Consider the following 27,060-nt stretch of genomic DNA (forward strand, 5'->3'; position numbering starts at 1 on the left):
AGAGAGAGAGAGAGAGAGAGAGAGAGAGAGAGAGAGAGAAAGTATTAATATTCTGAGAAGTGAGCAAAAACATAAACTATATAAAACGTAATAAATTTGTGAGTAAGCATTGAATATTTACTGAGCCCTGGCTTTGTAGAAGGAATTAGGCAGGGTAAGATGTCTACGACATGGTCTTTTTTTTTTTAATATTTATTTTTTAGTTGCAGTTGGACACAATACCTTTACTTATTTTTATGTGGTGCTGAGGATCGAACCCAGGGCCTTGCACATGCTGGGTGAGCACTCTACCACTCAGCCCCAGCCCCAGCCCCCAAGACATGGTCTTTTATTGGTCAAATAAAGTATGACACATCCATACAGTGGCACAGCATACCACCACTAAAAAGAACATGGAAGCCAGGAGTGGTGGTTCACACCTGTAATCCCAGTGGCTAGGGAGGCTAAGGCAGGATTGCAAGTTTGAGACTAGCCTTAGCAATTTATAGTGAGGCCCTAAGTAACTTAGAAAGACCCTGTCTCAAAATAAAAAATTAAAAGGGCTAGGGGTATGGCTCAATGTTAAAGTCCCCCTGGGTTCAATCCCCAGTACATAAATAAATAAATAAACAGGGCAACAGGGCACAGTGGTACACACCTGTAATTCCAGCTACTAGAGAGGCTGAGGCAGGAGGACTGCAAGTTCAAGGCCAGCCTAGCCAATTTAGCAAGACTGTCTTAAAAGAAAAATTAAAAGCTGTATGCAGGGTAAAAATGGGAGTTCATAATCTGCTTGAATCAAATGTATGAAATATGATATGTCAAGAGCTTTGTAATGTTTTGAACAACTAATAATAAAAAATAAAATTAAAAAAAATAATTAAAAAAAAAAAGCTGGGGATGTATCTTAGTGGTAGAGCACCCCTGGACTGACTCCTTTGTGTTTTATATCATATGCATATATTGCCTGTTTTAAAAAGATTTTTTAGAAATTTTAAAATAACTCAGTTCTTTTACAATGGCATTCCCCATTCCGTGATGTGCCTCCTGTTTGCTAACTTCCCCTGTGAAATACACAGACCCTCTACAGCTTTGCCTTTCCTACATCTGGAGTCTCTAGTAGCAACAGCCCGTGTGCAGCTCTCCTGCCCCTCCCTCCCTGCCTGCCTCCGCAGGAAAAGAAACAATACAAAAGAAGAAAGTTATATCTTCCGGTCTCTAACTCTTTTTATTAACGCAGACTGCCTTCCATCATCCGATTCCCAAATCTTTTATTAACCTGTCCCCTACAAGATGGGGACATTTTCTTAAGTGTAGAAGAGGAAGGGAGTTTTTTAAAAGAAAAAGAAAGGAACCCAGACCAGTGACTAAATGCACTTTATTCAGGCTCTTGTTAGAAGTGCGTGTGTCCTCTCAGTTTTAAGGACATGCCTTTTAGAAAAAAAGGACATTTTGTCTTCAGTCCAAACAGACCCAAACTTTTTTTCTCATCACGTGCCTGGCTGGAGCCAGTGGGAGGCTTTGTAATGCGATCAGATCTCTAGGGCCAGCCTCCCGACCCACCCAAATAACAACAGGGTAAGCCGGCAACAGACACTTGAGCACTTTTAAAGGGAAGAGATCCAGGCTTGACCTCTCACCAGGACCTTGGAGAAGCTTGGGAACAGCCCACTGCAGAGGTAAGTGGGAGCTACTGGGGAGGAGAGCTGTTTGGGAAGGTCAGGACACATTCAAGTTCACCTACAGAAGGGCAAAATGTACTCTTCCCACCTCTGCCACCATCCTGTCCTCCCTACTTACACCACAGGTGAGGTCTGCCTCCGAATAATGTCCTGGGACATTTTCCTACCTGTTTCTCACAGATGTCTGAATCCTCTGCCTACGTGTGTACCATCCATCTCCTCTGTAGTTTAGTTTTGTTTTCCTGGCAATTGACAAGTAATTCGAGTGGACTGGGTTTGACTTCAGATTCATGCACAGGAACAATTCCCAAGAGGCAAATCAAACTGGAAGACTGTTGGGAAGCTACTGTTGACTGCTGCTCATCTCTAATCTGACATCACCTGGAGGGAATGGGGCAATAATAACAGTTTTTAAATCTCTGAAAGGATGTGTGGGCTTTGAGCTGGACAACCAGGTCAAATCTGTTTCCCGCAACATTCTAAGATATATCCATAGTGGTTCCAGGTATGGAATTGTTAGTGGTCTGATGGGACCCACAGGACTCCCACCAAGGTTATGGAGTGAGAAGCATGCCCTCAGGGTGTGTAGATGGAGAGAAATCCGAGGCCAGTGTTTTCAGGGTACCCCTACAGGCCCTTTGGAGCCTCAGATCAGCAAGACAAGATGCTGACTCTTGGGTTGTGTCAGTTTCATATGGAAGTTCAACTACATTTCTCTGGTTGGAACACAGAGATGTGATTCAATTTGCTAGAACAGAAATGCACTGAGCATAAGCTTCTGATATTGGACCAAATAGTAGGTAGCACAAGGGAAAGTCACTGAAATGCTCAACAGCAAACGTTGGACACATTCTCAGGACAAAAAGCAATGCTTTTTGTTGCTTTTTCTCATCTTTCACTTATTCAGCAAACACTTCCTGAGTGTCTGCTCCATGCCAGGTGCAGTCCTGTGATCTCATAGTAAACAAGACAGGCAGGCTCTCTGAGTCCCCTCCCAGGAGTGCAGTCAAGTGGGGCAGTAAACTCAAGGTCCTTGCTAGCACTGCAAGGACCATGTAGCAAAAGGAGTAAAACAGCCCAAAGGGAGTTGTTTCTGTCTTGGAGGCTAACCTTTACCTGGAAGCATTTCTCTTCCTGAATCAATACCTATGGCTCTTCCTTCTGTAGGAGCCTCACACTTGAACAGACCGTGGGTCATAGCAGCTCTCAGAACCTTCACCAGAGGTGTTAGGCTGTGTTCCAGCATTTCAGCTCAATTTCCCCAGCTCTGGAGGAAGAAAGCTGGGGGGGGGGGGGTTGTTCTTTAAGAACAAAGGCTGAAGTAAGGGGCGTTCTTCCTCAGGTGCCTTCTCCCCGTGTCTCTCCATTTCCCCACTTATTTGTGCTATTCCAAAACCACATGCAGCACCAGGCAAAGTGTTAGGAAACCTGGAATTTTTTTTTTTTCCCCTTTGCTGTACTGGGGATTGAGCCCAGATGGGCTTTACCACTGAGCCACATCCCCAGCCCTATTTTTTTTTTTCTATTTTTTAATTTCAAGACAGGGACTCCCTAAATTGCTGAGGCTGGCCTTGAACTTGCAGTCCTCCTGCCTCAGCCTCCAGAGTTGTTGGGATTACAGGCATGTTCCACTACACCCAGCTAGAAACCTGGATTTTGCCAGAAACTGTGTGGAGTTGGGAGTGGGTCCCCTCTGCTATTAAGTTTCATGTCCTTATCTCTAAGATGGAAAAGGTAGACCAGGTGATCATGAGGGCTTTTTGTGTTTTTTTTTGTTTGTTTGTTTTCGTTTGTCCTCTAAGGATAAATTTTTAAAATAATTTTATGTTTATAAAGAAACAATACATCTTCCCATGAAGATGATATATCATATACCTATGAAAAAGGAATAGGTGACCATGCAGTCAAGCCAGGAACCTAGAATCTGAAAGACTGGATGCAGAAAAACCTCAAAATTCAACTGTCTCTACTCCTCCCACCCTTACCCTATTTTTCCGGCCTGTGTTCAAATTCTTACAATCATGAACACCAGCTATGATTTTGTTGTATCATTGATCTAGATTGGAGATTTTTCAATAAAAAGCTTGCACAGCCAGAATCACCTACTTTCAATAAGAACCCACAGAGATTATTTAATTTGGATACTCTCATAATTTATATCAGATTGCCTTTGAGGAGCTATAAAATTTATAGCTATCCATAGCTATAAAATATTAGAAACTTTACTTTTAGTGAGTTTTATTTCTTTATCTTCCCTGACTGCATTTCCTTCTTAAATCACTATTTCATGTTTTCCTCTTCAATACTTTATCATTGGAAAATCAAATTATATAATATTATTTTATGAAATAAGGCAAAAAAATCTTATCTTATTTATCCTCATATCCCACATGTCTAGCATTGTGTCTGGCACATAATAAATATCTCCTGAGAGGCTGGGGATATGGCTCAAGCCTAGCATGCTCGCCTGACATGCGTGCGGCCCGGGTTCGATCCTCAGCACCACATACAAACAAAGATGTTGTGTCTGCCGAAAACTGAAAAATAAATATTAAAATTCTCTCTCTCTCTCTCTTTAAAAAAATAAATAAAATAAATAAATATCTCCTGAAAGAATGATTAATATTTTAGAGAAAATGTGTACTTTAGGGGCTGGGGATATAGCTCAGTTGGTAGAGTATTTGCCTCGAATGTACAAGGCCCTGGGTCCAATCCCCAGCACCATAAGTAAATAAATAGTCTTTGATTTAAAAACAAAAACAGAAACATGTACTTTAGTAGCAGCTCCATTATTCATGGCTGGTCTTATCCATTGTGGACTTTTCAATCTCTGACATCCTGCATTCATCAACATCAACACATTCTATACTTTCTACAGTCTTAGGTGTGATAGTGAATACTAAATTCAAATTCTGCCTCTAACTATGTCAAATTTGAAGCCAAACACTGAACATTTCTATGCCTCCATTTCTTCAGAAGGGAAATGGGGGCATCAGAAGAAACAAGCTCTAGACAACTTCTTAGATTAGGGAGATTTCAAAAAGAGGAGGAGGAGGGGGAGGAGGAGAAGAAGACAGTCAAGCCAGAGAAAGAAAACCCAATAAAAATATAGTGATTATGGGCTGGGGTTGTGGCTCAGTGTCAGAGTGCTTATCTAGCACTTCTGAGGCACTGGGTTCGATTCTCAGCACCACATAAAAAGAAAGAAATAGGGCTGGGTTTTGGCTCAGCAGTAGAACGCTCACCTAGCACATTCGAGGCCCTGGGTTCAATCCTCAGCAGCACATAAAAATAAATAAGTAGGGCTGGGGATGTGGTTCAAGTGGTAGCGCACTCGCCTGGCATGCGTGCGGCCCGGATTCCATCCTCAGCACCACATACAAACAAAGATGTTGTGTCCGCCGAAAACTAAAAAATAAATAATAAAAAAATTCTCAAAAGTAAGTAAGTAAATAAATAAATAAATAAAATAAAGGTAGTGTGTCCAACTACAACTAAAAAATAAATATTTAAGAAAAGAAATGAATAAAGGTATTGTGTCACCCTATAAAAATATTTTTTAAAAAATAATGATTGTAGTACTTAAATATTTTAAATATTTACAAAATTGCTTAAAATTTTACTTGCCAAATTTTCTTCCTCCTTCTTTTTTTTTTTTTTATTTTGCACTTAAGATTGAACCTAAGATCACTCTACCACTGAACCACATCCCTAGCCCTTTTAATTAATTAATTAATTTTGGTACCAGGAATTGAATCCAAGAGCACTTACCTACTGAGCCACATCTCCCAGCCCTTTTTTGGTATTTTATTCAGAGACAGGGTCTCACTGAGTCGCCTAGGGCCTTGCTAAATTGCTGGGGCTGACTTTGAATTTGCAATCCTCCTGCCTCAGTCTCCCAAGTTGCTGTGATTACAGGTGTGCTCCATCAAATCCAGCCCCAGCTCTTTTTATTTTATTTTGAGACAGAATCTCCTAGGTTGTCCGGAACTGTCCTCCTGCCTCAGCTTCCTGAGTAGCTAGGATTACAGGTGAACCCTGCCCAGCTTTTACTTGGCAAATTTTCTAACTTGAACACTATGATTGGGAAAGAACGCTTTTTTGGGTAAAGACCCACCTGCACCCCCATTTTTGAGGTCTCCTCCAGAAACTTTCTTACTGTGTTCACATAAAACTGAAAATGTGTCAACAGGAAGGCAGAGAGGCTCAGAAAGCAAGTTGGTTTGGTATAAAATATTCAGCAGAATGATACTGTTGTGAATCTTAGAGGATTCAACACCTAGATAAGTATCTCAGGAGTTGGTTACAGGCGTTCTGGCAAAGCTGAAGAATAAGGGGCAAGTTAGAAAATGTTTCGGTTGTGCTAATAAAATCAGATGTCCTTAGATAAATGCTGCTACTCCTACACATACTCATACAGACTTTCTCACCACCAGAAGATAAAGTCATTCTCCCTTTTGCCAGAGATGTTGTGGAACCTCACGGTCAGAGGTTGAACTTGGATATCAGTCCCTAATCACTCAGTTGTATCAATGCCCAGTTTCCACAGACACAATGACCTGAAGTGCACCAGGCCTGCCTCATTCCAGGGTCAAGGTCTTATGATTGTACTGAGAGCCTGGTCTCTACGGACTTCTGCTTTTGATTTTAATATCTGATTCTGTTAACTTATACCTTATTCCCAGGTTCATCTTATGAGTTTAATCATAGCCATTCTTACTGGGGTGAGGTAATATCTCATTGTGGTAAACTGCACTATAATTTATTTATCCAGTCCTTTTTCAAATATATATATAATATAATATAATATATATATATATATATATATATATATATATATATATATATTATATATATATAATATATATTAGACAAACACAATACTTTATATTTTTTATTTATTTTTATGTGGTGCTTAAGATCAAAACCAGTGCCTCACACATGCTAGGCAAATGCTCTGCCAACTGAGCTACAACCCCAGCCCATATCCAGACTTTATTGGTGGTCATCTAGATTGTTCCCAGTCTTTAGCTATTAAAAGCAATGTCATAATGAACATCCTTGTAGATATGTCATTGTTTTTTTAAAAATTTGTTTTATTAGTTATATATGACAGTAGAATGCATTTATGCACTTTGATATATCATATATAATTTCTCATTTTTCTGAGTGTACATGTTGCAGAATCACATTGGTCATGCAGTCATATATATACATACAGTAATAATGTCTTGTTTCATTCTATGTCTTTCCTATCCCCATATCCCCTCCCCTTCCCTTCCACCACTTCCCTCTACCTAATCTAAGGTAATGTTATTCTTCCCTAGTGCCCCCTGCCTTATTGTGAATTATCACCCACATATTAGAGAAAACATTTGATTTTTGGTTTTGTGGGATTGGCTTATTTTGCTTAGCATGACATTCTCCAATTCCAACCATTTACTGGCAAATGCCATCATTTCATTCTTCTTTAAAGCTGAGTAATATTCCATTGGATATAAAAACCACATTTTCTTTATCCATTCATCTATTGAGGGACACCTAGGTTGGTTCCATAGTCTAGCTATTGTGAATTAAGCTGCTATAAACATTGTTGAGGCTGTTAGTATAGTATGCTGATTTTAAGTCCTTTGAGTATAAACGAAGGAGTGGGATTCATGGTTCCATTCCCAATTTTCTGAGGAATCTTCATACTGCTTTCTATAGTGGTTGCACAATTTGCAGTCCCACCAGAAATGTATGAGTGTACCTGTTCCACCACATCCTCGCCAACATTTATTGTTGCTGTATTTTTGATGATTGACATTCTGACAGGAATGAGATGAAACCTTAGAGTGGTTTTGATTTGCATTTCTCTAATTGCTAGGGATGTTGAACACTTCTTCATATATTTGTTAACTGATTATATTTCTTCTTCTGAGAAGTGTCTGTTCAGTTCCTTAGCCCATTTATTGATTGGGTTATTATTATTTTTTTTGGTGTTAAGTTTGTTGAGTCCTTTATATATCCTAGAGATTAATGCTTTATTGGAGGTGCATATGGTAAAGATGTTCTCCCATTTTGTAGGCTCTCTCTCCTTACATTACTTATTATTTCCTTTACTGAGAAGAAGCTTTTTAATTTGAATCCATCCCATTTATTGATTCTTGATTTTACTTCTTGTGCTTTAGGAGTCTTATTAAGGAAATTAGATCCTAGGTCAACATGGTGAAGATTTGGACCTATTTTTTCTTCTATTAGGTTCAGGGTCTCTGTTCTAGTGCCTAAGTCTTTGATCCACTTTGAGTTGATTTTTTTGCAGGGTGAGAGATAGCAGTTTAATTTCATTTTGCTTCATACGGATTTCCAGTTTTGCCAGCACCATTTGTTAAATAGGTTATCTTTTCTCCAGGGAATGTTTTTGACACCCTTGTCTAGCATGAGACAACCGTATTTATGTAGATTTGTCTCTGTGTCTTCTATTCTGTACCACTGGTCTACAAGTCTATTTTGGTGCCAATACCATGCCATTGTTGTTATTATAGCTCTGTAGTATAGTTTAAGGTCTGGTTTTGTGATGTCTTCTGCTTCACTTTTCTTGCTAAGGATTGCTTTATCTATTCTGGGTCTCTTATTTTTCCAAATAAATTTCATGATTGCTTTTTCTATTTCTATGAAGAATGTCATTGGGATTTTAACAGGAATTGCATTAAATCTGTATAATACTTTTGGTAGTATGGCCATTTTGACAATATTAATTCTTCCTATCCCAGGAGCATGGGAGATCTTTCCATCTTCTGAGGTTTTCTTCAATTTCTTTCTTTAGTGTTCTGTAATTTTCATTGTAGAGGCCTTTCACCTCTTTTATTAGATTGATTCTTAGGTTTTTGTTTTGTTTTATTTTGGTTTTTTTTTTTTTTTTTGAGGCTATTATAAATGGGGTAGTTTTCCTAACTTCTCTTTCAGTGGATTCATTGCTGATATATAGGAAAGCATTTGATTTTGGGGTGTTGATTTTATATCCTGCTACTTTGCTGAATTCATTTGTTAGTTCTAGAAGTTTTCTGGTGAAATTTTTTGGATCTTCTAGGTATAGAATCATGTCATCAGCAAATAGTGACAGTTTGAGTTCTTCTTTACCTATTTGTATCCATTTAATTTCTTTCTTTCGTCTAATTGCTCTGGCTAGAGTTTCAAGGATGATGTTGAATAGAAGTGGTGAAAGAGGACATCCTTGTCTTGTTCCAGTTTTTAGTGGGAATGCTTTCAATTTTTCCTCATTTAGAATGATGCTGGCCTTGGGTTTAGCATAGATAGCTTTTACAATGTTGAGGTATGTTCCAACTATCCCTAGTTTTTCCTAGTGTTTTGAACATGAATGGGTGCTGTATTTTGTCAAATGGTTTTTCTGCATCTATTGAGATGATCATATGATTCTTATTTTTAAGTATATTAATATGATGAATTACATTTATTGATTTCTGTCTATTGAACCAATCCTGCATCCCTGGGATGAAACCCACTTTATCATGGTGCACTATCTTTTAAATATGTTTTTGTATGCTGTTTGCCAGAATCCTATTGAGAATTTTTGCATCTGTGTTTATCAGGGATATTGGTCTGAAGTTTTCTTTCCTCGATGTGTCTTTGGTTTTGGTATCAAGGTGATATTAGCCTCATAGAATGAGTTTGGAAGGTTTCCCTCCTTTTCTATTTCATGGAATACTTTGAGAGGAGTATTGATGTTAATTTTTTTTTTTTTAATCTTGTAGAACTTGGCTGAGAATCCATCTGGTCCTGGGCTTTTCTTGGTTGGTAGGCTTTTGATGGAGTTTTCTATTTCATTACTTGAAATTGATTAGTTTAAATCATGTGTGACCTCCTCGTTCAATTTGGGTAGGTTGTATGTCTCCAGAAATTTGTTGATTGTCTTTGATATTTTCTATTTTATTGGAGTATAAATTTTCAAAATAGTTTCTAATTATCTTCTGTATTTCAGGCATGTTTGTTGTGATATTTCCTTCTTCATCTTGTATTTTAGTAATCTGAGTTTTCTCTCTTTTTCTCTTCATTAGCATGACCAGGGGTTTATCTATTTTATTTATTTTTTCAAAGAACCAACTTTTTGTTTTGTCAATTTTTTCAATTATTTCTTTTGTTTCAATTTCATTGATTACAGCCCTGATTTTTTCTGTCTTCTACTGCTTTTGGTGTTGATTTGTTCTTCTTTTCCTAGGACTTTGTGATGTAGTGTTAGGTCATTTATTTGTTAACTTTTTATTCTTTTAATGAATGCACTCAATGCAATAATTTTTTCTCTTAGTACTGCCTTCATAGTGTCCCAGAATTTTGATATGTTGTATCAGTGTTCTCATTTACCTCTAAGAATTTTTTATTTCATCCTTGATTTCTTCTACTGTCCATTCATCATTCAATTGTGTATTATTTAGTCTCCATTTGTTACAGTAGCTTCTATTTTTTATTTTATCATTGATTTCTAATTTCATTCCATTGTGCTCTGATGCAGGGTATTATCTGTTGTTGTTTTTTTTTGTATTTACTAAGAGTTGCTTAGTGGCGTAAGATATGGTCTATTTTAGGGAAGGAGCCATGTGCTGCTGAGAAGAAAGTATATTTGCTCATTGATGGATGAAATAGTCTATATATAATTGTTAAGTCTTAATTATTGATTGTATTATTTAGTTCTATAGTTTCCTTATTTAGTTTTGGTTTGGAAGATCTGTCCAGTAGTGAGAAAGGTGTGTTAAAGTCACCCAGTATTATTGTATTGTGGTCTATTGGACTCTTGAAGGATCAAATTGAGAAGGGTTTGTTTGATGTTCATAGATGTTCCATTGTTTGGGGCATAAATATTTACAATTTATGTCCTTCTTATATATACTTCCCTTGAGAAGTATGAAATGGCCTTTTTTGTCTCTTCTGATTAACTTTGGTCTGAAGTCTACTTTATCTGAAATGAGAATGGAAACTCCTTGTTTACTCATCCATATGAGTGATAAGTTTTTTCCCATCCTTTCATCTTCAGCCTGTGGATGTCTTTGCCCATGAGGTGAGTCTCTTGAAGACAGCATATTGTTAGATCTTGTTTTTTAATCCAATCTGCCAGTCTACGTCTTTTGATTGATGAGTTTAGGCTATTAACATTCACAGTTATTATTGAGATATGATTTGTATTCCCTGTCATTTTGATTTATTTCTGGTTTTTGATTTGTCTTATTTTCTCATTTGGTTGAATGAATACACAAGAGTATGTATCAGAAAAATAATCCCAAGAAGTATAATGGAGCATTAAATTTAACTCTGAGCTTACTGGTAGAAAAAGGAAAAAGGAAGGGAAAAATGATTTGTCCAGTTGACTTTGCACTCCACAGGAAAGTGTTCCACTTCTTTCAGAAAGAAGAACTTATGCGCACTAATTTATTTATTGGAATTTATCATCTACATCCTCATAAAAATTGTACAGCTGCTTCTCTGGAACTCAGTAATGAAATAAAGATTATCTTTAATGGCAGTTTTGATACTCATATATCTGAATCTTACATCTATTTTGATTTAAAAATATAGGTGTTGGGCTGGGGTTGTAGCAGAACAACAGTGGCAGAACATTTGCCTAGCATGTGTGAGGCCCTGGGTTTGAGTCTCAACACCACATATAAATAAATAAAGTAAAAGTCCATTAACAACTAAAAAGATATTTTAAAAAATATATGTGTGATGCACAACTATCATCTCAGGAACTGAAGTAGCTGAGGCAGGAGGACTGCAAGTTTAGGTCAGCTTCAGCAACTTAGCGAGGTATTCAGCAACTCAGCAAGACCCTGTCTCAAATAAAAATAAAAAGGACTGAAGATGTAGCTCAGTGGTAAAATGTCGCTGGGTTCAATCCTCAGTGTGATATATATATATATATAATGACTAAAAATAGCATTCCTTGGATAAGCTAGAATCAATCTGGGAGGAAAAGGTTTATTTGGGGTTGGACTACAGTGTATCCATGAGCAGGGAGAATGCCTGGACACTGTCCTCTCAGAGTTTCTTGGGTGTACCAAGTCTGTGTTTTACTCAGAAATTTCCTAGCTGTGGCCCTGACCTCTAGCTCAGTACTTCTGAGAGAGACTTTTGGATGGTGGATTTGTGCATCTAGACCTCAAGTTTCTCATTCACCTGTGCATCTCCAGGGCTTCCCCCAGCTCCACGCACATACATTTCTGGGGATCAGGAGTCCCCCAAGATCAAAGGCCATGTCCCAAGAGCTCTTGGCAAAGATGCTGAGGTTGATGAGACAGGGCAGATGCCCCAAGGAGACTGAGTTAGAGAGTGAAGTTCCTTGTGGCATGTGACATGACATCAGAGTCCTGGACACGTTAAAAACAAACAGACCCAAACCCCCCTCAGCTTCCTTCCCAAACAAGATGGCTAACTTGAGAGTCAACGGTCCTTCTCACACTTTCTAACAAGCCAGGATGAGGAAAGCCCCTGATGATAACGAAGGCTCTGCCTGTCTGCAAATGGTTTGAGGACATTCAGATCTCCAACTATTTCCCCACTTCGTTTCCTTTGACATTTGTTTCATGTCTGAAAACATTTGATTGGCTTAGCCCCCCCAAAAAAAAACCTAGCACCACCATCTCCCTTGTGCATAAGGCACCCTGTTTACAAGGACCCCAGACAGCAAGCAAACCACCAGATTAAAAATCGCACCACCTCACCCCAGAATCCTAGCTTGATGGGAAGGGTAGCTTCTCCGACAGACCCCTATCCACCTGGGGATGTGAGCCGAACTCAGGATGAAGCCCTAGGAACTTCTCAGGACAAGGAAATCAGAGAAATTTGTTGTTTAAAGGATTATGCTTCCAAGTCCTCATAAACCCGGTGGTGGAGAAGTGTTTGCCGCAGGTTGGAGCTGAATGGTGAAATGCTTCACGCCCATCCTTCTGAAAAGCTTAGGCGGTGCAGAACAGGACGGCGCGCAGGTGCACAGAGGAGCTGCCATCCCAGCAGAACTGAGAGCCAAGGCCACAGCTTCACTCTACTGCTTCTCTTTTGTTGGTTTTCGTAAGAGCTCCTGTTGGGGCAGATGCGGCACATGGACAAGCCACAGCAGGTTGCTGTCAGCCAGGCAGTGGTGTGGAAGGGTGTAGGAGGAGAGAGCAGGCTCAGGGGTAGGGACAGAGCCCTGTCCTATGGCGTGGCTGAAATCCATTGTCCTGGCTCCAAGTGGGAGTCAGACCCACACACCAAGTATCCGGAGACTTTTCCTGAGTCAGAGGCTGCCTCCCTGAGTGGGTTTAGAGGGCTCAGGAGTTCTCCCCTGGAAGCCTCTTGGCTGACAGGATGTGCCTCCTGGAATTCAGCTTGCTTGGCGCCTCCTTCTGATGTCCCAACTCCTCACACACTGGAAAGCTACTTTCCCTTCTCTCTGCCATTTCCCCCAGACTAAGCAGTCAATAAGGATGGTGGATCAAGGGGAGCAGTATTCCCCACAGTCACAACTGGTCATTGTGCCTCTGAAATAGTAAAACCAAGAACAAAACATACCTGTAGAAAGGAAAATAAGGGGCACGAAGTCCCACGTGGAAGCTAGGCCTGATCCTGGCTCTCTGGCATGTCACCTATAGACTCTGGGAGCTCACCTGGTCTCCCTTAGTCTGGGCTCTGTCATCCCTGCCCCCTGATGATCTGTAATGCTCCTCTTCAGCCACCTGATGACCCTAAGCACCAGGGGTGCCACAGGGTTAACCTGGGCCACCTCCTCTGGACTGACATGCCTGCCCTGGCTGTGGCTGTGCCTGTGAGCTTTGTCCAGGCTCAGGTGACAGATGCTGGGTGATGTCTGCCAAGATGACAGAATGATGGAGGAGAAAGTGCCTTCTGATTATCAATCGTAATTTTTAAAATTAGAATTGGAAGTTTTGGCCAGTTAACACATTCATATGGCCCCACATTTCAACCACATAGAAACACTCTTGTTGCCAATAGACATTTCAATGACAATTCAATTCAGTGTGATGGGGTAGGGGGGTGGACACGGACACAATTCAATGACAGAGAATGGTTTTCAACAAATGGAGTGGGAACAACTGGATATTCACATTCAAAAGAATGAAGATGGACCCCTTCCTTACACCACATACAAAAATTAACAAAGTGGGGCACGGTGGAGCACGCCTATAAACCTATAATCCCAGCGCTGAGGCAAGAAGACAACAAGTTCAAAGCCAGCCTCAGGAAAAAAAAAAAAAGCGAGGCATTAAGCAGCTCAGTGAGACCCTGTCTCTAAATGAAATATAAAATAGGGCTGGGGATGTGGCCCAGTGGTCGAGTGTCCCTGAGTTCAATCCCTGATACCCCCCCCCACCAAAATAAGTACTAGCACTTCACTTTTAATTATTAAAGCTTTTTTTCCCAAACTGTGGTATAAAACATAAAATTAATTGTCAGTATTTATTTATTTATTTATTTATGGTATCAGGGATTTAACCCAGGCATACTCTCTACCTCTGAGCTACTTCCCCAGCCCTATTTTTAATTTTATTTTGAAACAAGTTTTTGCCAAGCTACTGAGGCTGACCTTGAATTTACGAAACTCCTCCCTCAGCCTACCAAATCTCTAGGATTACAGGTGTGCACCACCTCCGCTGCCTGGCACCATCTTGGCCATTTTTAAGTGTCTGGTCCAGCAGCACTAAATGTGCTCACATCTGTTGATCTCCAGAATCTTATCATCTTGCAAAACTGATGCTCATATGCATTCAACAACCATTCCACATTTCCCCTCCCCACCCAAACCCCGTGTCACCACCACTTAATTTTTTGATTCCATGAATTTGACTACCTTATGTACCTTACCTCAGAAAGTGGATTCATGCAGTATTTCTCTTTTTGTGACTTATTTCACTTACTGTGACTTGCGTAACACTCGCCCATTTGCTTCTTTTTTTAAGGCCAAATAAAATTCTATCCTATGTGCATAACCAAATCTTATCTCTTCAGCCATCCTCAGACACGTGCTTGTTCCTGGCTATTATGAGTAGCAGTGGCTGAATGAGGGTGTGCCTCAGCTGCCCCAGGCAGGATTATAGGAGTCCATGGAAGAATCTAGCCTGGAAAAAGGTCTTTGTTTTGGTGGGCAATTGGGTTTTTTTCAGTACTGGGAACTGAACCCAGGGGTCCTTTACCACTGAGCAACATTCCCAGTTTTCAAAATTTTATTTAAAATATCTCTTGCCTCTGAGATATTGCTTGGGTGTACATCATAGACATGTTACTCTAGAGTTTTGTTAGAAAGTCTATCGGGAAATTCCAGAAAGTCTGTTACCAGACTAACATCTCATATAAAAGTAGGGGACATATTTTTGTGGATGTTGTTGACAAACTTTTATGAAATAATCTTCCTCTACCAAAGTTAGACCAAAATTGTAGTACCAAAGTACTACCTAATCTACTTAGAATAAAGTTTTTCTAAAATCCAAAGGAGTTTATATATGTACACGTTGACTGGGATATATAAAATAATAAAGCAGAGGAAAATTTTATTCAATATGTCTGTATGTTCAGAATTAAGAAATATCTAATTCAGCATATACATTGGACAGTGCCTCATATGGGCTATCTGGTAGAGATGTTATCAGTTTTTAAGATGTGTTTATCAGCTTTTAAGTTTAACACTGGAATTTTTTTTGTGGGGGGATATGAGGAATTGAACCCAGGGCACCTAACCATGAGCCACATCCCCAGCCCTTTTTATTTTTATTTTATTTTTTAAATTTTGAGACAAGGTCTCACTAAGTTTCTTACAGCCTTGCTAAATTGCTGAGGCTGGCTTTAAACTCAAGATCCTTCTCCTTCAGCCTCCCAGGGAGCTGGGATTACAGGCGTGTGCCACAGTGCCCAGCAAGTCTGTTCTTTTATAGCAAAAACTCTTTACTAACTGCAAGAAATGAGAGAATGAATACATTTTTTTCCTTTCTTTCTTTCTTCTTTTTTTTTTTTTTTTTGATGATACTGGGGATTGAACTCAGGGGTGTTTTACCACTGAGCCACATCCCAGCTCTTTTTATTTTTTATTTTGAGCAAGGGTCTCACAAGACCTTGTAAGTTGCTCAGGGCCTCACTTAATTGTAGAGGCTGGCCTTGAACTTATGATCCTCTCACCTCAGCCTCCTGAGTTGATGGGATTACAGGCATATGCCACCACACCCAGCAAGAGAATAATCACATTTCTAAAGAAGCTTTATGTTTTTATAGTCGGTAGATCTAGTATTTTGTGCCCTTCCTTGTACCACTCTTGTTCTTTTCTGGCAATTTTCTAGCTATTTCCTGCTTACTTATTTCTCTGTATAAATTTTAGAATAATTTGTCTGGTTCCAGGGACAAAAGCTGCCAGTTTAGCCAGGTGCATGCCTGTAATCCCAGCAACTCGGGAGGCTGAGGCAGGAGGATCCAAAGTTTCAGGTCAACCTCAGCAAGACCTGTCTCAAAATAAAAAAAATAAAAAGAGCTGGGGATGTGGCTCAATAACCAAGCACCCCTGGTTCAAGCCCCTGTACCAAAATAAATAAATAAATAAATAAATAAAAATAAAAACCCCTGCCAGGCTTGACTTCTTCCATTCCCCCTTTGCTTAGTTGCATGTGGAAGGAAACCCGCTCACCCGTGCTTTCTCTTTCCAGATGAAGGGAGAGGCTGGGAACGTCGTGAAGTCCAAGCAGCTCAATGCAAGCACCCCACCCAGCATACTGGTAAGACGGTAGCCAGGGGCTCTTTCCATATTTGCACTGGTGTGGATCTGAGGTTTCCCCCAAGGTTTAGGGGTGGCCGCCACATGGTAATGGTCTCATTTCATTGGCTGAACAGAGGACAGCTGACTCCAAACTCCCTTATAACTGCCCTAGTGAGTGAGGGAAGGAGGGGGTTCAGTCTCACTGTTGTCCCCTGCCCTGCCCTGCCCGCCCGCAGCCTGCAGCTTGCTCCACCCCTTTCTACAATTTTGGGGTGCTGCTAGGTAGATTAGAAGACCCACCATCCCTGATAAATTTGTAATCCTGTATATGAAATTGAGGTTTTAATTTGGTTTGATGATACTCAAAAGATGAAAAATTCCCAAGAAAAGTTCCCGAAGAGTCCTGGGAATCCTCAAAAGGGAATAATCTGATAGCCCAAGGTAACCCGTTTAGTGACTCAGGTTGACCTCGGGAAAGGTTTGTGTGGAAGAGCAATCTGTCTGGCCAATGCAGTCTGAGGAGGGTCAGGAAGGAGAGAGAGAGAAAGAAGGAGGGGGAAGGGGGCAGAGAGAGAGAGAGGAGTTGTTTCCAGAGTTCAGCATCCTGACAAGCACAGTCCTGCAAAAATCTGAGTGGCCATGGGGAAAAGAGAAATGACTTGTTTTGTTGTTGTTGTTTGATCAAATGTGGGATGGGGTAATGTTGAGGAGAAATAATTTAGTTCAGTGAAAATTCAGACTGTTTGAATGTGCTCAACCGAACATGGTGGCACACACCAATAATCCCAGCTATTTAGGAGGCTGAGGCAGGAGGACCATGAGGCTAAGGCCAATTTGGGCCACACAGGAGACCCTCATCTCAAAAACCCTCAGATCTTGAAGGTCTGGATTGAACTGTACCTGCCCTCATTCAGTCAGCAACCCCTCCTAACCCCCTGTACCTGACCGCATTCACCAACTGTAGATGAGCTGGGACTACCACCTCCAGTTCTCTCTTACAAAGAGACTTAGACACACAGTATGGGTATGACATTTGTCATTCCTATCCATAGTGCAAGGGGAATTAGTGACACACCTAGAAGCCAGTGTTTTCCTGCTCGGGTCTGGCACTTTGCTCTTTGCCCTTTGAGCTCGCAGTGACCTCTGATTCAGAGAAGGACCTTTTGGAAAGAACATATGAGGGCCACCCAGCAATGGCCTCTCTCAGAACAGCTAATCTTCCCCTCCAGCTGGCAGCCCCGGCTAATCTAAGACAAAGGGATTATTAAAAGTCAGAGTGTGTGTTCAACACACTCTTCTTCAAGGACAAGAGGGTGGTGGAGCTGGGAAAACAGGCCTGACCCATGCACACAGTGAGCCCCTTTGACCTAGGAGAGTTTTGTTCCTCATAGATTCCGCAGGTCCTTCTCTGGTGATTGTCTCAACTTTGCCTGTTCATTAGAATTACTGGAAAGGTTGATCCAGGCCCTCCCTGAGACTCTTGTGTAACTGGGTTGGAGAGGACCCTGGGCATTGTGATATATATTTTAATGGTGATTCCAAAGTGCAGAGGATGGTTTATCTCCATGTGCCAAGAGGCCTGCTGACAAATTGCACAATAGCTGGAAGACTCGCTTGTCTCTCTCTGAATGTTAAATTGCCAAACAATTTTTCCAGGGTCAGAGTAATTCCCTTCCCTCTCTGAACCTGAAGCTCTGCTTTATATAACACACCCAGGTATGGCCCAGAACCTTTGATAGCAAACAGCCTCCCACAGGATGTGAGAGAAAGTCAGCTGGTGGTGACCATAGTCCCGTGGTGTCCCAGCTGTGTCTCAGCAGTGAACTGGGGGAATGCAGGAGGCTTGCTGGGTCTGAGGCTTCTTTGTCCTCCTCCAGGAGGGACACATTTGGGGCTCCATGAGGAGGACAGCTTTCATCCTGGGCTCTGGTCTTCTCTTGTTTGTGGCCTTCTGGAACTCAGTCACATGGTAAGTCGGCTTGGCCCAGCTCAAATCCAGGACCTGCGGGCAGTTGTGGTGTGGTCAGGGGCAGAGCTTGGAGGAAGGAACTCTCCACCCATCAGTCTTTAATCAGAAACTTAATGGATTTTCTTCCAAGGCATCTTCAGCGATTTTGGGGTGCTTCTGGCTACTTTTGGCAAGCCCAGTGGGAGAGACTGCTGTCGACCTTTGAAGGGAAAGAGTGGATCCTCTTCATTATAGGTGAGGTTTCCAGACCACAGTGCCTAGGGGAGGGGGCACAGCCTGGTTTCACTCTTTTTCTTTTGTTCTCTACTTGGAGACTTCTTAGTTCTTTATTCCCAGGGATGAGGACTTGACAAGGGTGCTACAAAAGAGTACTAAGCTTGAGGACAGTACAGACACGGGATATCTAAGAAAAGAAGCTAAGAAGTTTAAGACCCCATGTATAACTAAGTAGAACAACTTTTTAAAAATGGAGACAAAATTATTAAAAAAAAAAGTTGAAGACCCTCTACTGCAAATATAGAAAAATAAGAAATGTTTTATGTAAAAACGAATGCATGTTTAGAGCCATAATCCTGCTTCTACATGTAACTCCACAAGGGCAGAAAACTACACTATTTTGTCTTAAGCTGTGCTCCTGTACCTGGTACAATCTAGTTCTTAGCAAGTGGCCACTTGATAATATTTAGAGATAGCATAAATGCCTCCAAACTAGCCTAAGAAAACATCATGGAAGGAAAAATCCATTTAAACCTAGACATTTGTAACATTACCTATCATGCCGCAGTCTGGCTGGGCACAAAATCACGAGCCACTCAAGCAGGAACAAACTTTATTTTTTGAAACTGCCGCCAATGTCCGGTATGCCCCCGGGGAGATTTTCGATCCACCCACGCAGCCTCCTCTCGGAACCGCAGCCAGCGCTCCTCCCCCGGAACTCCCTCCTACTGTACTTCCCCAACCAATGGGAACTCTCCAGGAGTCCCGTAGCCGGCCTAGGTGAACAGCAGGAATCAATATCCATATGAATGCAAGTCTTAACATAATCATATCATCTCAATGGCTAGCTGGCGTCACCTTTCCACCAAAAATGCCATGCATCATATACTTGTCTCTTAGCACTATCATAGTGAACATCCTCAATTACACATTCATTCACTCAAATGATATTAATAGTACAATGTGGCCGGGCTTGATGGCACATCCCTGTAATCCCAGCTGCTTGTGAGGCTGAGGCAGGAAGATCTCAAGTTCAAAGCCAGACTCAGCAATTTAGAAAGGCCCTAAGCAATTTAGCCAGTCCATCTCTAAATACAATATAAAAAAAGGCTGGGGATGTGGCTCAGTGGTTGAGTGGTCGCTGGATTCAATCCTCAGTACCAAAAAACAAAACAAAATAGTACAATATGCCAAACTTATATGAAGATATAGAAATATTTCAGATGAAGTATTTGCCTACCCTATTCAAAAACTAGGTCATAGTCCAGAAGGGGAGATAAAAGGTGTCAGTCCCAGCCTGGCACAGTGGGGCACACCCATAATCCCAATAACAGAGGCTGAGGAAGAAGTTTTGCAATTTTGAGGCCAGTCGGGGCAATTTAGCAAGACCCTGTCTCAAAAAAAGGAAAAGAGACATAGCTCAGTGGTAGAGCATCCCTGGGTTCAGTCCCCACTGTTAACCAAAAAAAAGTGTCAGTTTTCCCAAAGCAAAAGTACAAACACTGTCCCTGGGGATCATTTTCAGCTGGGAGAATTCTGATCAAACTCAAAAGATTCAGTGGGATATTAAGCAATCACTGAGAGAACAACAGATCACAGACATGTGTGGGAAAGTAACTAGAAATCATTTTATATGCTTCTGTTTCAATGATATGAAACAGATAAACCACCTATTATCTGGGAGGTAAGAAAAACACTAGAGAGAGAAGACATTTGCTGGAAAGTTCAAGGGCATTTTACATAGTGGTTTGCATACTGCCTTCCTCCACTCACCTTCACAATTCCAAGTAGGAACTTTAGTGGACACCCCCCACACACCCCTACACCCTGGGTAACTACTAACACAACATTTTTCTTCCCAGCATAAAAAGTACTTTATTATATCTGAGTATAAAAATACATGTGTTCATTGTTAAAAATAAAAATCAGACAACTTGTAATAACCACTATTAATATATTAGTGTGCATCTCTAATACTTTGGATATATAGTGATACCTATCAGACATCAAGTATATATAGACTGGGAATTTAACCCAGGGGAGCTTTCCCACTAAGCTATATCTCCAGCCCTTTTTATTTTTATTTTGAGACAGGGTCTTTAAGTTATTGAGGCTGACCTCAAACTTAAGATCCTCCTGCCAAATTGCTGGGATTACAGACGTGTCCAACCATGATTAGCACACCAACTATTTTTTTAAAACCCATTTTTTTTTTCATTGAATAGGCTGTTATGTCAATCAATATAAACAATATTTTCAGCGGCCCAGTCTATTCCATTATATAAAAGGACTCTAACATATTAGCCATTCCCTACTAACAGACTTTAAGTCTGCTTTTAATGTTTTCTTATGATTAAAAAAAATGCTGTGATGGACATGTTTGTATATGAATCTATATGTTTTTGCTTTCTTTCTCTCTTTCTGTCTCTGTCTCACTTTCTTTTTTACTTCAGATATTACCAAATTACCCTCCAGATGGTTTGCACCAATCATATGCCCCTACAGTGATGGCCAGGTCTCTCCCATGTCCTACCTACCACAAGACACTGATGGAGGATGGAGGGGGCTGGGGGAAGGGGAGCAGAGACCCAGAGTGAAGTTGTCCTTGAAACGTCCTTGCCTTCTGGGATTTTGAATCTAGAGGAGGAGGCAAAATATGGAGAAATAAAGCTAGCAGTTCAAGATTTAGGCAATCCTGTAATATCACTTGAATATCTGCCACCTGGGGTGGACAAAGTGCTATTTGTTCACAGTGGGAAATCAGATGCTTGGAATGAGTTCATGAAAAAGTGGGATGTGGAGCAAAAAACAAAATATAAGGTTTTTTTTTTTTGTTGTTGTTGTTTGGTACCAGGGATTGAACACCAGGGCACTTAACCATGGAGCCACATCCCCAGCCCTTTTTATTTTTTATTTTAAGACAGGGTCTCACTAAGTTGCTTAGGGCCTCGCTAAATTGCTGAGGCTGGCTTTGATCTTGTGATCCTCCTGCCTCAGGCTCCCAAGCCACTGGGATTACAGGTGTGCACCACTCAAATCTGTTTTAAGTTTTGAATATTTTCTGACATATTCTGTAGTATGTCAATGTTGTAGAATGTTAATAGGTGGAAGAGGATATACTATTTATTATCCAATTAAGGAAACTCATGAGGGTAAAATGAGGTGTTATTCATAATTATTCTACAATGCCAGCTGTAAATTGAAATCATCCTGTGCAAACAGGGACACGTGACATCCTATTTTTAGATGTTCTGAGAAAACAGTTCTAGGGTCAAACAAGGCTGGGAAAGATTGATATTAACAAAATCAAACAGGTTTCCTGCTGTAGGAATTCTCCGAGTCGTGAACACACTTTTATGGACCAGACAGGGTTCTCCAAAAGAGTAGGGCATGAAGACTCTGATGAAAGAGTTGAGAGCCCTACCCTTCAGGAAATGCAGCCCTGATGACACCTGAAGTCCCACTCCTCCATGCTAGGTAACAGGGATCAGGTTCCCCAGGTGACTCCTAGACCAGGGCCCACCGCAAACCCTCCATACCCAAGCACTTCACCAGTTAGTTCATAAAGGCTTTGTAGGCACAGCCTCCCAAAGGCCAATTTCAAATCATTTCTGTTAGAGTATATGATGTGCAGGAACACCCTTTGATGTGTGTGTGTGTGTGTGTGTGTGTGTGTGTGTGTGAGCACATCTGTATCTAACAACCTTAAACATTGTTGTCCCCATTTTACAGCCAAGATAAAAAAAAATACAGATATTTCTTAAGTGACCTGTCCATGGTCCCACAGCTGGTTTTTCAACCAGGACTCTAAGTAGGGCCCTTGGTGTCCAGCCAGGTGTCCCCCATAGCCAGGCACAGTCACCCTAACTTTTGTGTTCAGTTAATATGTGTATTGCAAAGCCCGATGCCACCCTGATTGTTCCCTTCTGCTTTCAAACTGCAGGTGCCACCCAAGTGCCTTGTCTGCTCTTCTGGGCTTTCAATGGGCTTCTACTGGTGGTGGACACCACTGGAAGACCCAACTTCATCTCCCGCTACCGAATTCAGGTTGGCAAGAACGAACCGGTAAGAGTTGCTGTGACTTCTCTTGGTCAAAGCCCAGAAAGCCAGTCTCAGAATTCTTACTGCCGGCCCAGAGGGACAAAGGCCAGTGTGAGCAAACAAGTCATTGACAAGTCTCCCTCAATTTAGATTAGGAGAGGAAAATCATTTGCCCTGAATCTTAGAGTCACTCAGCCAGAGGTCAGTGTACACCAGTGTTCTTGTCTCCTGATTCCCAGGCCTGGCTCTGTACCTGGGGTGCTGCCCTTCAACCCTACAGTCGGCATTGTAGGGACAGAAGTCATCATCTCAGGGGGCTGGGGACATAGCTCAGTTGGTAGAGTGCTTGTATCACTTTCACAAAGCCCTGGGTTCAATCCCTAGCACCACCACCAAAAAAAAAAAAAAAAAAGTAGTCATCTCAGCCTGGTACTGGGCCATGCCAGGGATGTTGAATGGCTCCTCTTTGTCGTGGGAACCTAGACAAGGAGAGCAGGGTGCGGTTGCCACTGGGTAGTGAGACTGACAGCCACCAAGACAAGCAATAATCTCACCTTAACAGAGGAGTATGGATTCTGAATGCAGAGATGGCAGTTGTATTGTTGTGTTTTGGTACTAGGGAGTCTACCCATGCCTTATTACATGCTAATAATAATAGCACTCTATTACTGAAATACATCCCTAGCCCTTTTTATTTTATTCTGAGATGGGGGCCTCACTAAGTTGCCCAGGCTGGCCTTGAACTTGCGTTCCTTCTGCCTTAGCCTCCTGAGTAGCTGGGATTACAGTGGTGGACCACAGAACCCAGCTTGAGATAGTTGCATTTTCAGCCGGTCCTCCTCCCTAATTATTCAACTGAAACAATGGGGCAAGTTACTTGGGAAAATCTATGATGAACAACATCCCAGACCCTGCTTAGGGGGAGCTCCAACCTTCTTGGCACCAGGAAGGGAGTCCCACCACTCCAGGGGCCTGGCTGGCCTGCTTGGTGCTCTGACAAGCTCCACAAACCTTCTCTTACACAACAGGGAAAAGCCTGGTTCTGAAACCCAGATTCTTTCCTCAGCTCCACCCTAAATACATTCTGGCTGCTTTCCTTGCTAAAACAACAATCATCTTTTGATCATGTGGCTAGGTGCCTGGGTGAATCACCCAGCTCTCAGGGCATTTTGACCCGGCCTAGCACTTCAGAAAGGCGGAACAGGTAAACTGTGCTCTTGACTCAGCCCTTCAGAATGCCCCCTTCCTGAAAGGGAGCTGCTGGCCTGGCACACACTGCCCTTCTCTTGACATGACAACCACCAGCCAGCCAGGGAGACTTCCTCCAGGTCCAGCCTGGCAGGACATGAGCCCAGAGAGTCAAAGCCTGATATTCATCTTTCATTGATGGATCTCTCTCTCTCTCTCTCTCTTTTTTTTTTTTTTTTNCTTCACTGCTGAGCCATGTCCCCAGCCCTTTATTTTTTATTTTGAGAGAAGGTCTTACTGAGTTGCTTAGGGCTTCACTAAGCTGCTGAGGTTGACTTTGAACTTGCGATCATCCTGCCTCAGCCTCCCAAGTCCCTGGGTGTACAGGCGTGGGCCACAGCTCCCAGCATGATGGCTCTCTTTAGCAGCCACCACTGACTAAATTCTTACATCTTCGAGGCCAAGAACTATAATTAGCATCACTATTCAGATGAGGAAATGGAGGCTCTAGAATGTTCCATAGGTAGAACCATGATTCAGACTTGGGCTTCCTGATTCCAGGACTCATGCTCTTAACTACCAGTCAACATCAACTCAAGCCGGGCACCATGGCACACACCTGTAATCCCAGTGGCTTGGGAAGCTGAGACAGGAGGATTGTGAGTTCAAAGCTAGCCTCATCCATGGCGAGGCACTAGGCAACTCAGTGAGTGCCTGTCTCTCAGTGAGATCCTGAGAAATAAAATACAAAATAGGGCTGGGATGTGGCTCAGTGGTCGAGTGCCCCTGAGTTCAATCCCCAGTACCAAACAACAACAACAACAAATCAGCTCAAGAACATCACCAACCTCTGTACAACCTGAAAGTCTATGATGAGGAGATAGTAGGGAGGTTCCATTGCATTTTGCAGAGGCTAAGATTCAGAAAGGTGCAGAGACTTGCTGAAGATCAGTCTGTGACTAGGACCCAGAGCCAGGGCCAATCCCAGCTGACTCCAAATTCAGTGCTCCTGTACTGTGTGCAGCCCAGGTGGGTACACAGGTAGGAAGGAACCTCCCAGGACCATTTAGTCTTTGGCTTTCTCCAGAAAGGACTGACCCCAGGAGAAACTATCAGAAGCAGATCCTCAAATGGGGGCCAAATGCTACCTGGCACTCACACAGTCCATCTCTGTCTAGCTACTGTCCCACTCCCCTGAATGCCTGGGGCACACCTGCAAGCTCCAATCACCAGCGCCTTCCCAACTAACCTCCCTCCCTGGGGTTGGCCTTGCTCCCTGCTTCACTCAGAGAACTAAAGCACAAGAGAGCTTCGCAGACACCTCATGGGCCTCCTGGCAACAGTGTCTGTGTCCTCTGCCTGCCCACCTGGTTCTGCAGGTGAACTCTTCCTGTTCTGACCTGCAGTTTCTTGCACTCTGTGTGCAGCACCTATCACCTTTTGTCTGCACCAGGAAAGTGCCTTAGCAATTTCAGCAATTCTCACCTTTTTTTTTTTTTTTTGGCGGGGGGAGGGGTCCCAGGAATTGAACCCAGGGGTGCTTAATCTGTGAGCCATATCCCCAGCACCCCCCTTTTTTTAAAGAGAGAGAGAGAGAGAGAGAGAGAGAGAAAGAATTTCAATATTTATTTTTCAGTTTTCGGCGGACACAACATCTTTGTATGTGGTGCTAAGGATCGAACCCGGGACGCACGCATGCCAGGCGAGCGCGCTACCGCTTGAGCCACATCCCCAGCCCCCCCCAGCCCCCTTTTTAAAAATATTTTATTTTGAGACAGGGACACCCTAAGTTACTCAGAGCCTCACTAAGTTTCTGAGGCTGGCTTTGAACTCACAATCCTCCTGCCTNTTTTTTTTTTTTGGGGGGGGGTGGGTACTGGGGATTGAATCCAGGGGAACTTAACCACTGAGCCATATCCCCAGCCCTTATTGTATTTTATTTAGAGACAGGGTCTCACTGAGTTGCTTCGTGCCTCAATAAGTTGCTGAGGCAGGCTTTGAACTAGGGATCCTTTTTCCTCAGCTTCCTAAGCCGCTGGGATCCCAGGCGTGTGCCACCACACCTGGCTCATCTCTCTTTTTTTGTATTCTCTCTCTCTCTCTACCCCATCACAACCCCAGATTATTCCTCTCTGTATTATAAATAGGCTATAATTTTTCATTTTTCCCATGATAAAAAAGAAAGCGATCCTTGACCCCACCTCCCCAAAATCACTAGCATGGTAGCCAGTTCCCAATCATCCCCGTCCAACTTTTTCCCAAAAATTTTGTTATAATGAAAAAAATCAAACACACAGACACAAAAATGTTGAAAGGTTCTTACAATAATCACTCATTTACATACATTCAGATTCATCAATTGTAAACATTTTACAGTTTCTGCTTTATGTATAAATATATACGCATGTGTAATATTTTACCTAAATGTTTGAAGGTAAGCTCAGGACATTGTAAGACTTCATCCCTAAGTCCTTCAGCCTACGTCTCCTAGGAATAATCACAAAAGCATCAGCTCAGCCTCTCTAGAAACATTCTTCCAATAGGTGGTCTCCCCCAAACAGGGTTCCACCAGAAGTCCTTTCTGCAAGGTCACCAATGATCCAGGCTCAGGCTTGTGTCATTAAGTCCCCAAATGCATCACCACAGTTGTGCATTCCCTTGTCCTTGGCTTCAAGGACACCCCACTCTCAGGCGCTCCCCTTATCTCCTCCAGAGTCACGCCTTCTGGTTCCTTCTCTTCTCCCCAACCTCTTAAAGTTGACTGCCCCAGGGCTCTGGCCTGGATCCTCTTTTCCTCTTTATCTTCATTCCCTCCTTGTCTCTTCAGTGTTATGACCTTAAACACCACCTGTACACTGAGGCTCCTACAGAACTCTCTCTTGAATTCCAGGCTCAAATACCCTGCGGCCTCCTCGCTCTTCTCCAGCCACACAGGCCAGGAATATGGCTGTCCTAGACCTTCTTACCAGCCTGGCCTTCGCTTGAAGGCGTTTTCCCTACGTGTCTGTTTGGCCGGGTCCCTTCTCTTCTTTTGTGTGTCTACATCTTACCATGTCAGTGAGGCTACCCTGCCGGGTCTATTCAGGGTGAACAGGTGCCTCGCCCCTGACCTGGGGGTCCTGCTGCTCTCCTTCTCTCCTTTAAACTTCCTTGTCACTAAAACACTTATCACCCAATATATATTTTGATATTTGCAAAGCCTGTCTTCCCTACCAGAATATAAATCCATTAAGCCAGGAATTTTTGTTGTGTTTAATGATTTT

The 27,060-nt window shown here is 42.1% G+C and overlaps 1 protein-coding gene across 4 annotated transcripts in view; it reads left to right on the top strand.

Moving 5' to 3' along the window:
- The first annotated feature begins 1,223 nt into the window (after window positions 1-1,223).
- Window positions 1,224-27,060, top strand: part of Faxdc2 (fatty acid hydroxylase domain containing 2) — a 31,684-nt gene continuing 5,847 nt past the window's right edge. The window contains exons 1-6 of one of the 4 annotated variants that reach the window (XM_015492690.2): window positions 1,224-1,658; window positions 14,655-14,774; window positions 16,334-16,402; window positions 18,261-18,352; window positions 18,483-18,586; window positions 22,512-22,633. In XM_015492690.2, the coding sequence (XP_015348176.1) occupies window positions 14,706-14,774; window positions 16,334-16,402; window positions 18,261-18,352; window positions 18,483-18,586; window positions 22,512-22,633 (456 nt within the window). In that variant the 5' untranslated portion in view covers window positions 1,224-1,658; window positions 14,655-14,705. The remainder of the gene's footprint in view (window positions 1,659-14,654; window positions 14,775-16,333; window positions 16,403-18,260; window positions 18,353-18,482; window positions 18,587-22,511; window positions 22,634-27,060) is intronic. The other 3 variants (XM_048782894.1, XM_015492688.2, XM_015492689.2) reach the window with 3 other exon arrangements.

The sequence above is a fragment of the Marmota marmota genome, unplaced genomic scaffold (genome assembly GCF_001458135.2).
Source record: "Marmota marmota marmota unplaced genomic scaffold, marMar, whole genome shotgun sequence".
Taxonomy (NCBI): domain Eukaryota; kingdom Metazoa; phylum Chordata; class Mammalia; order Rodentia; family Sciuridae; genus Marmota; species Marmota marmota.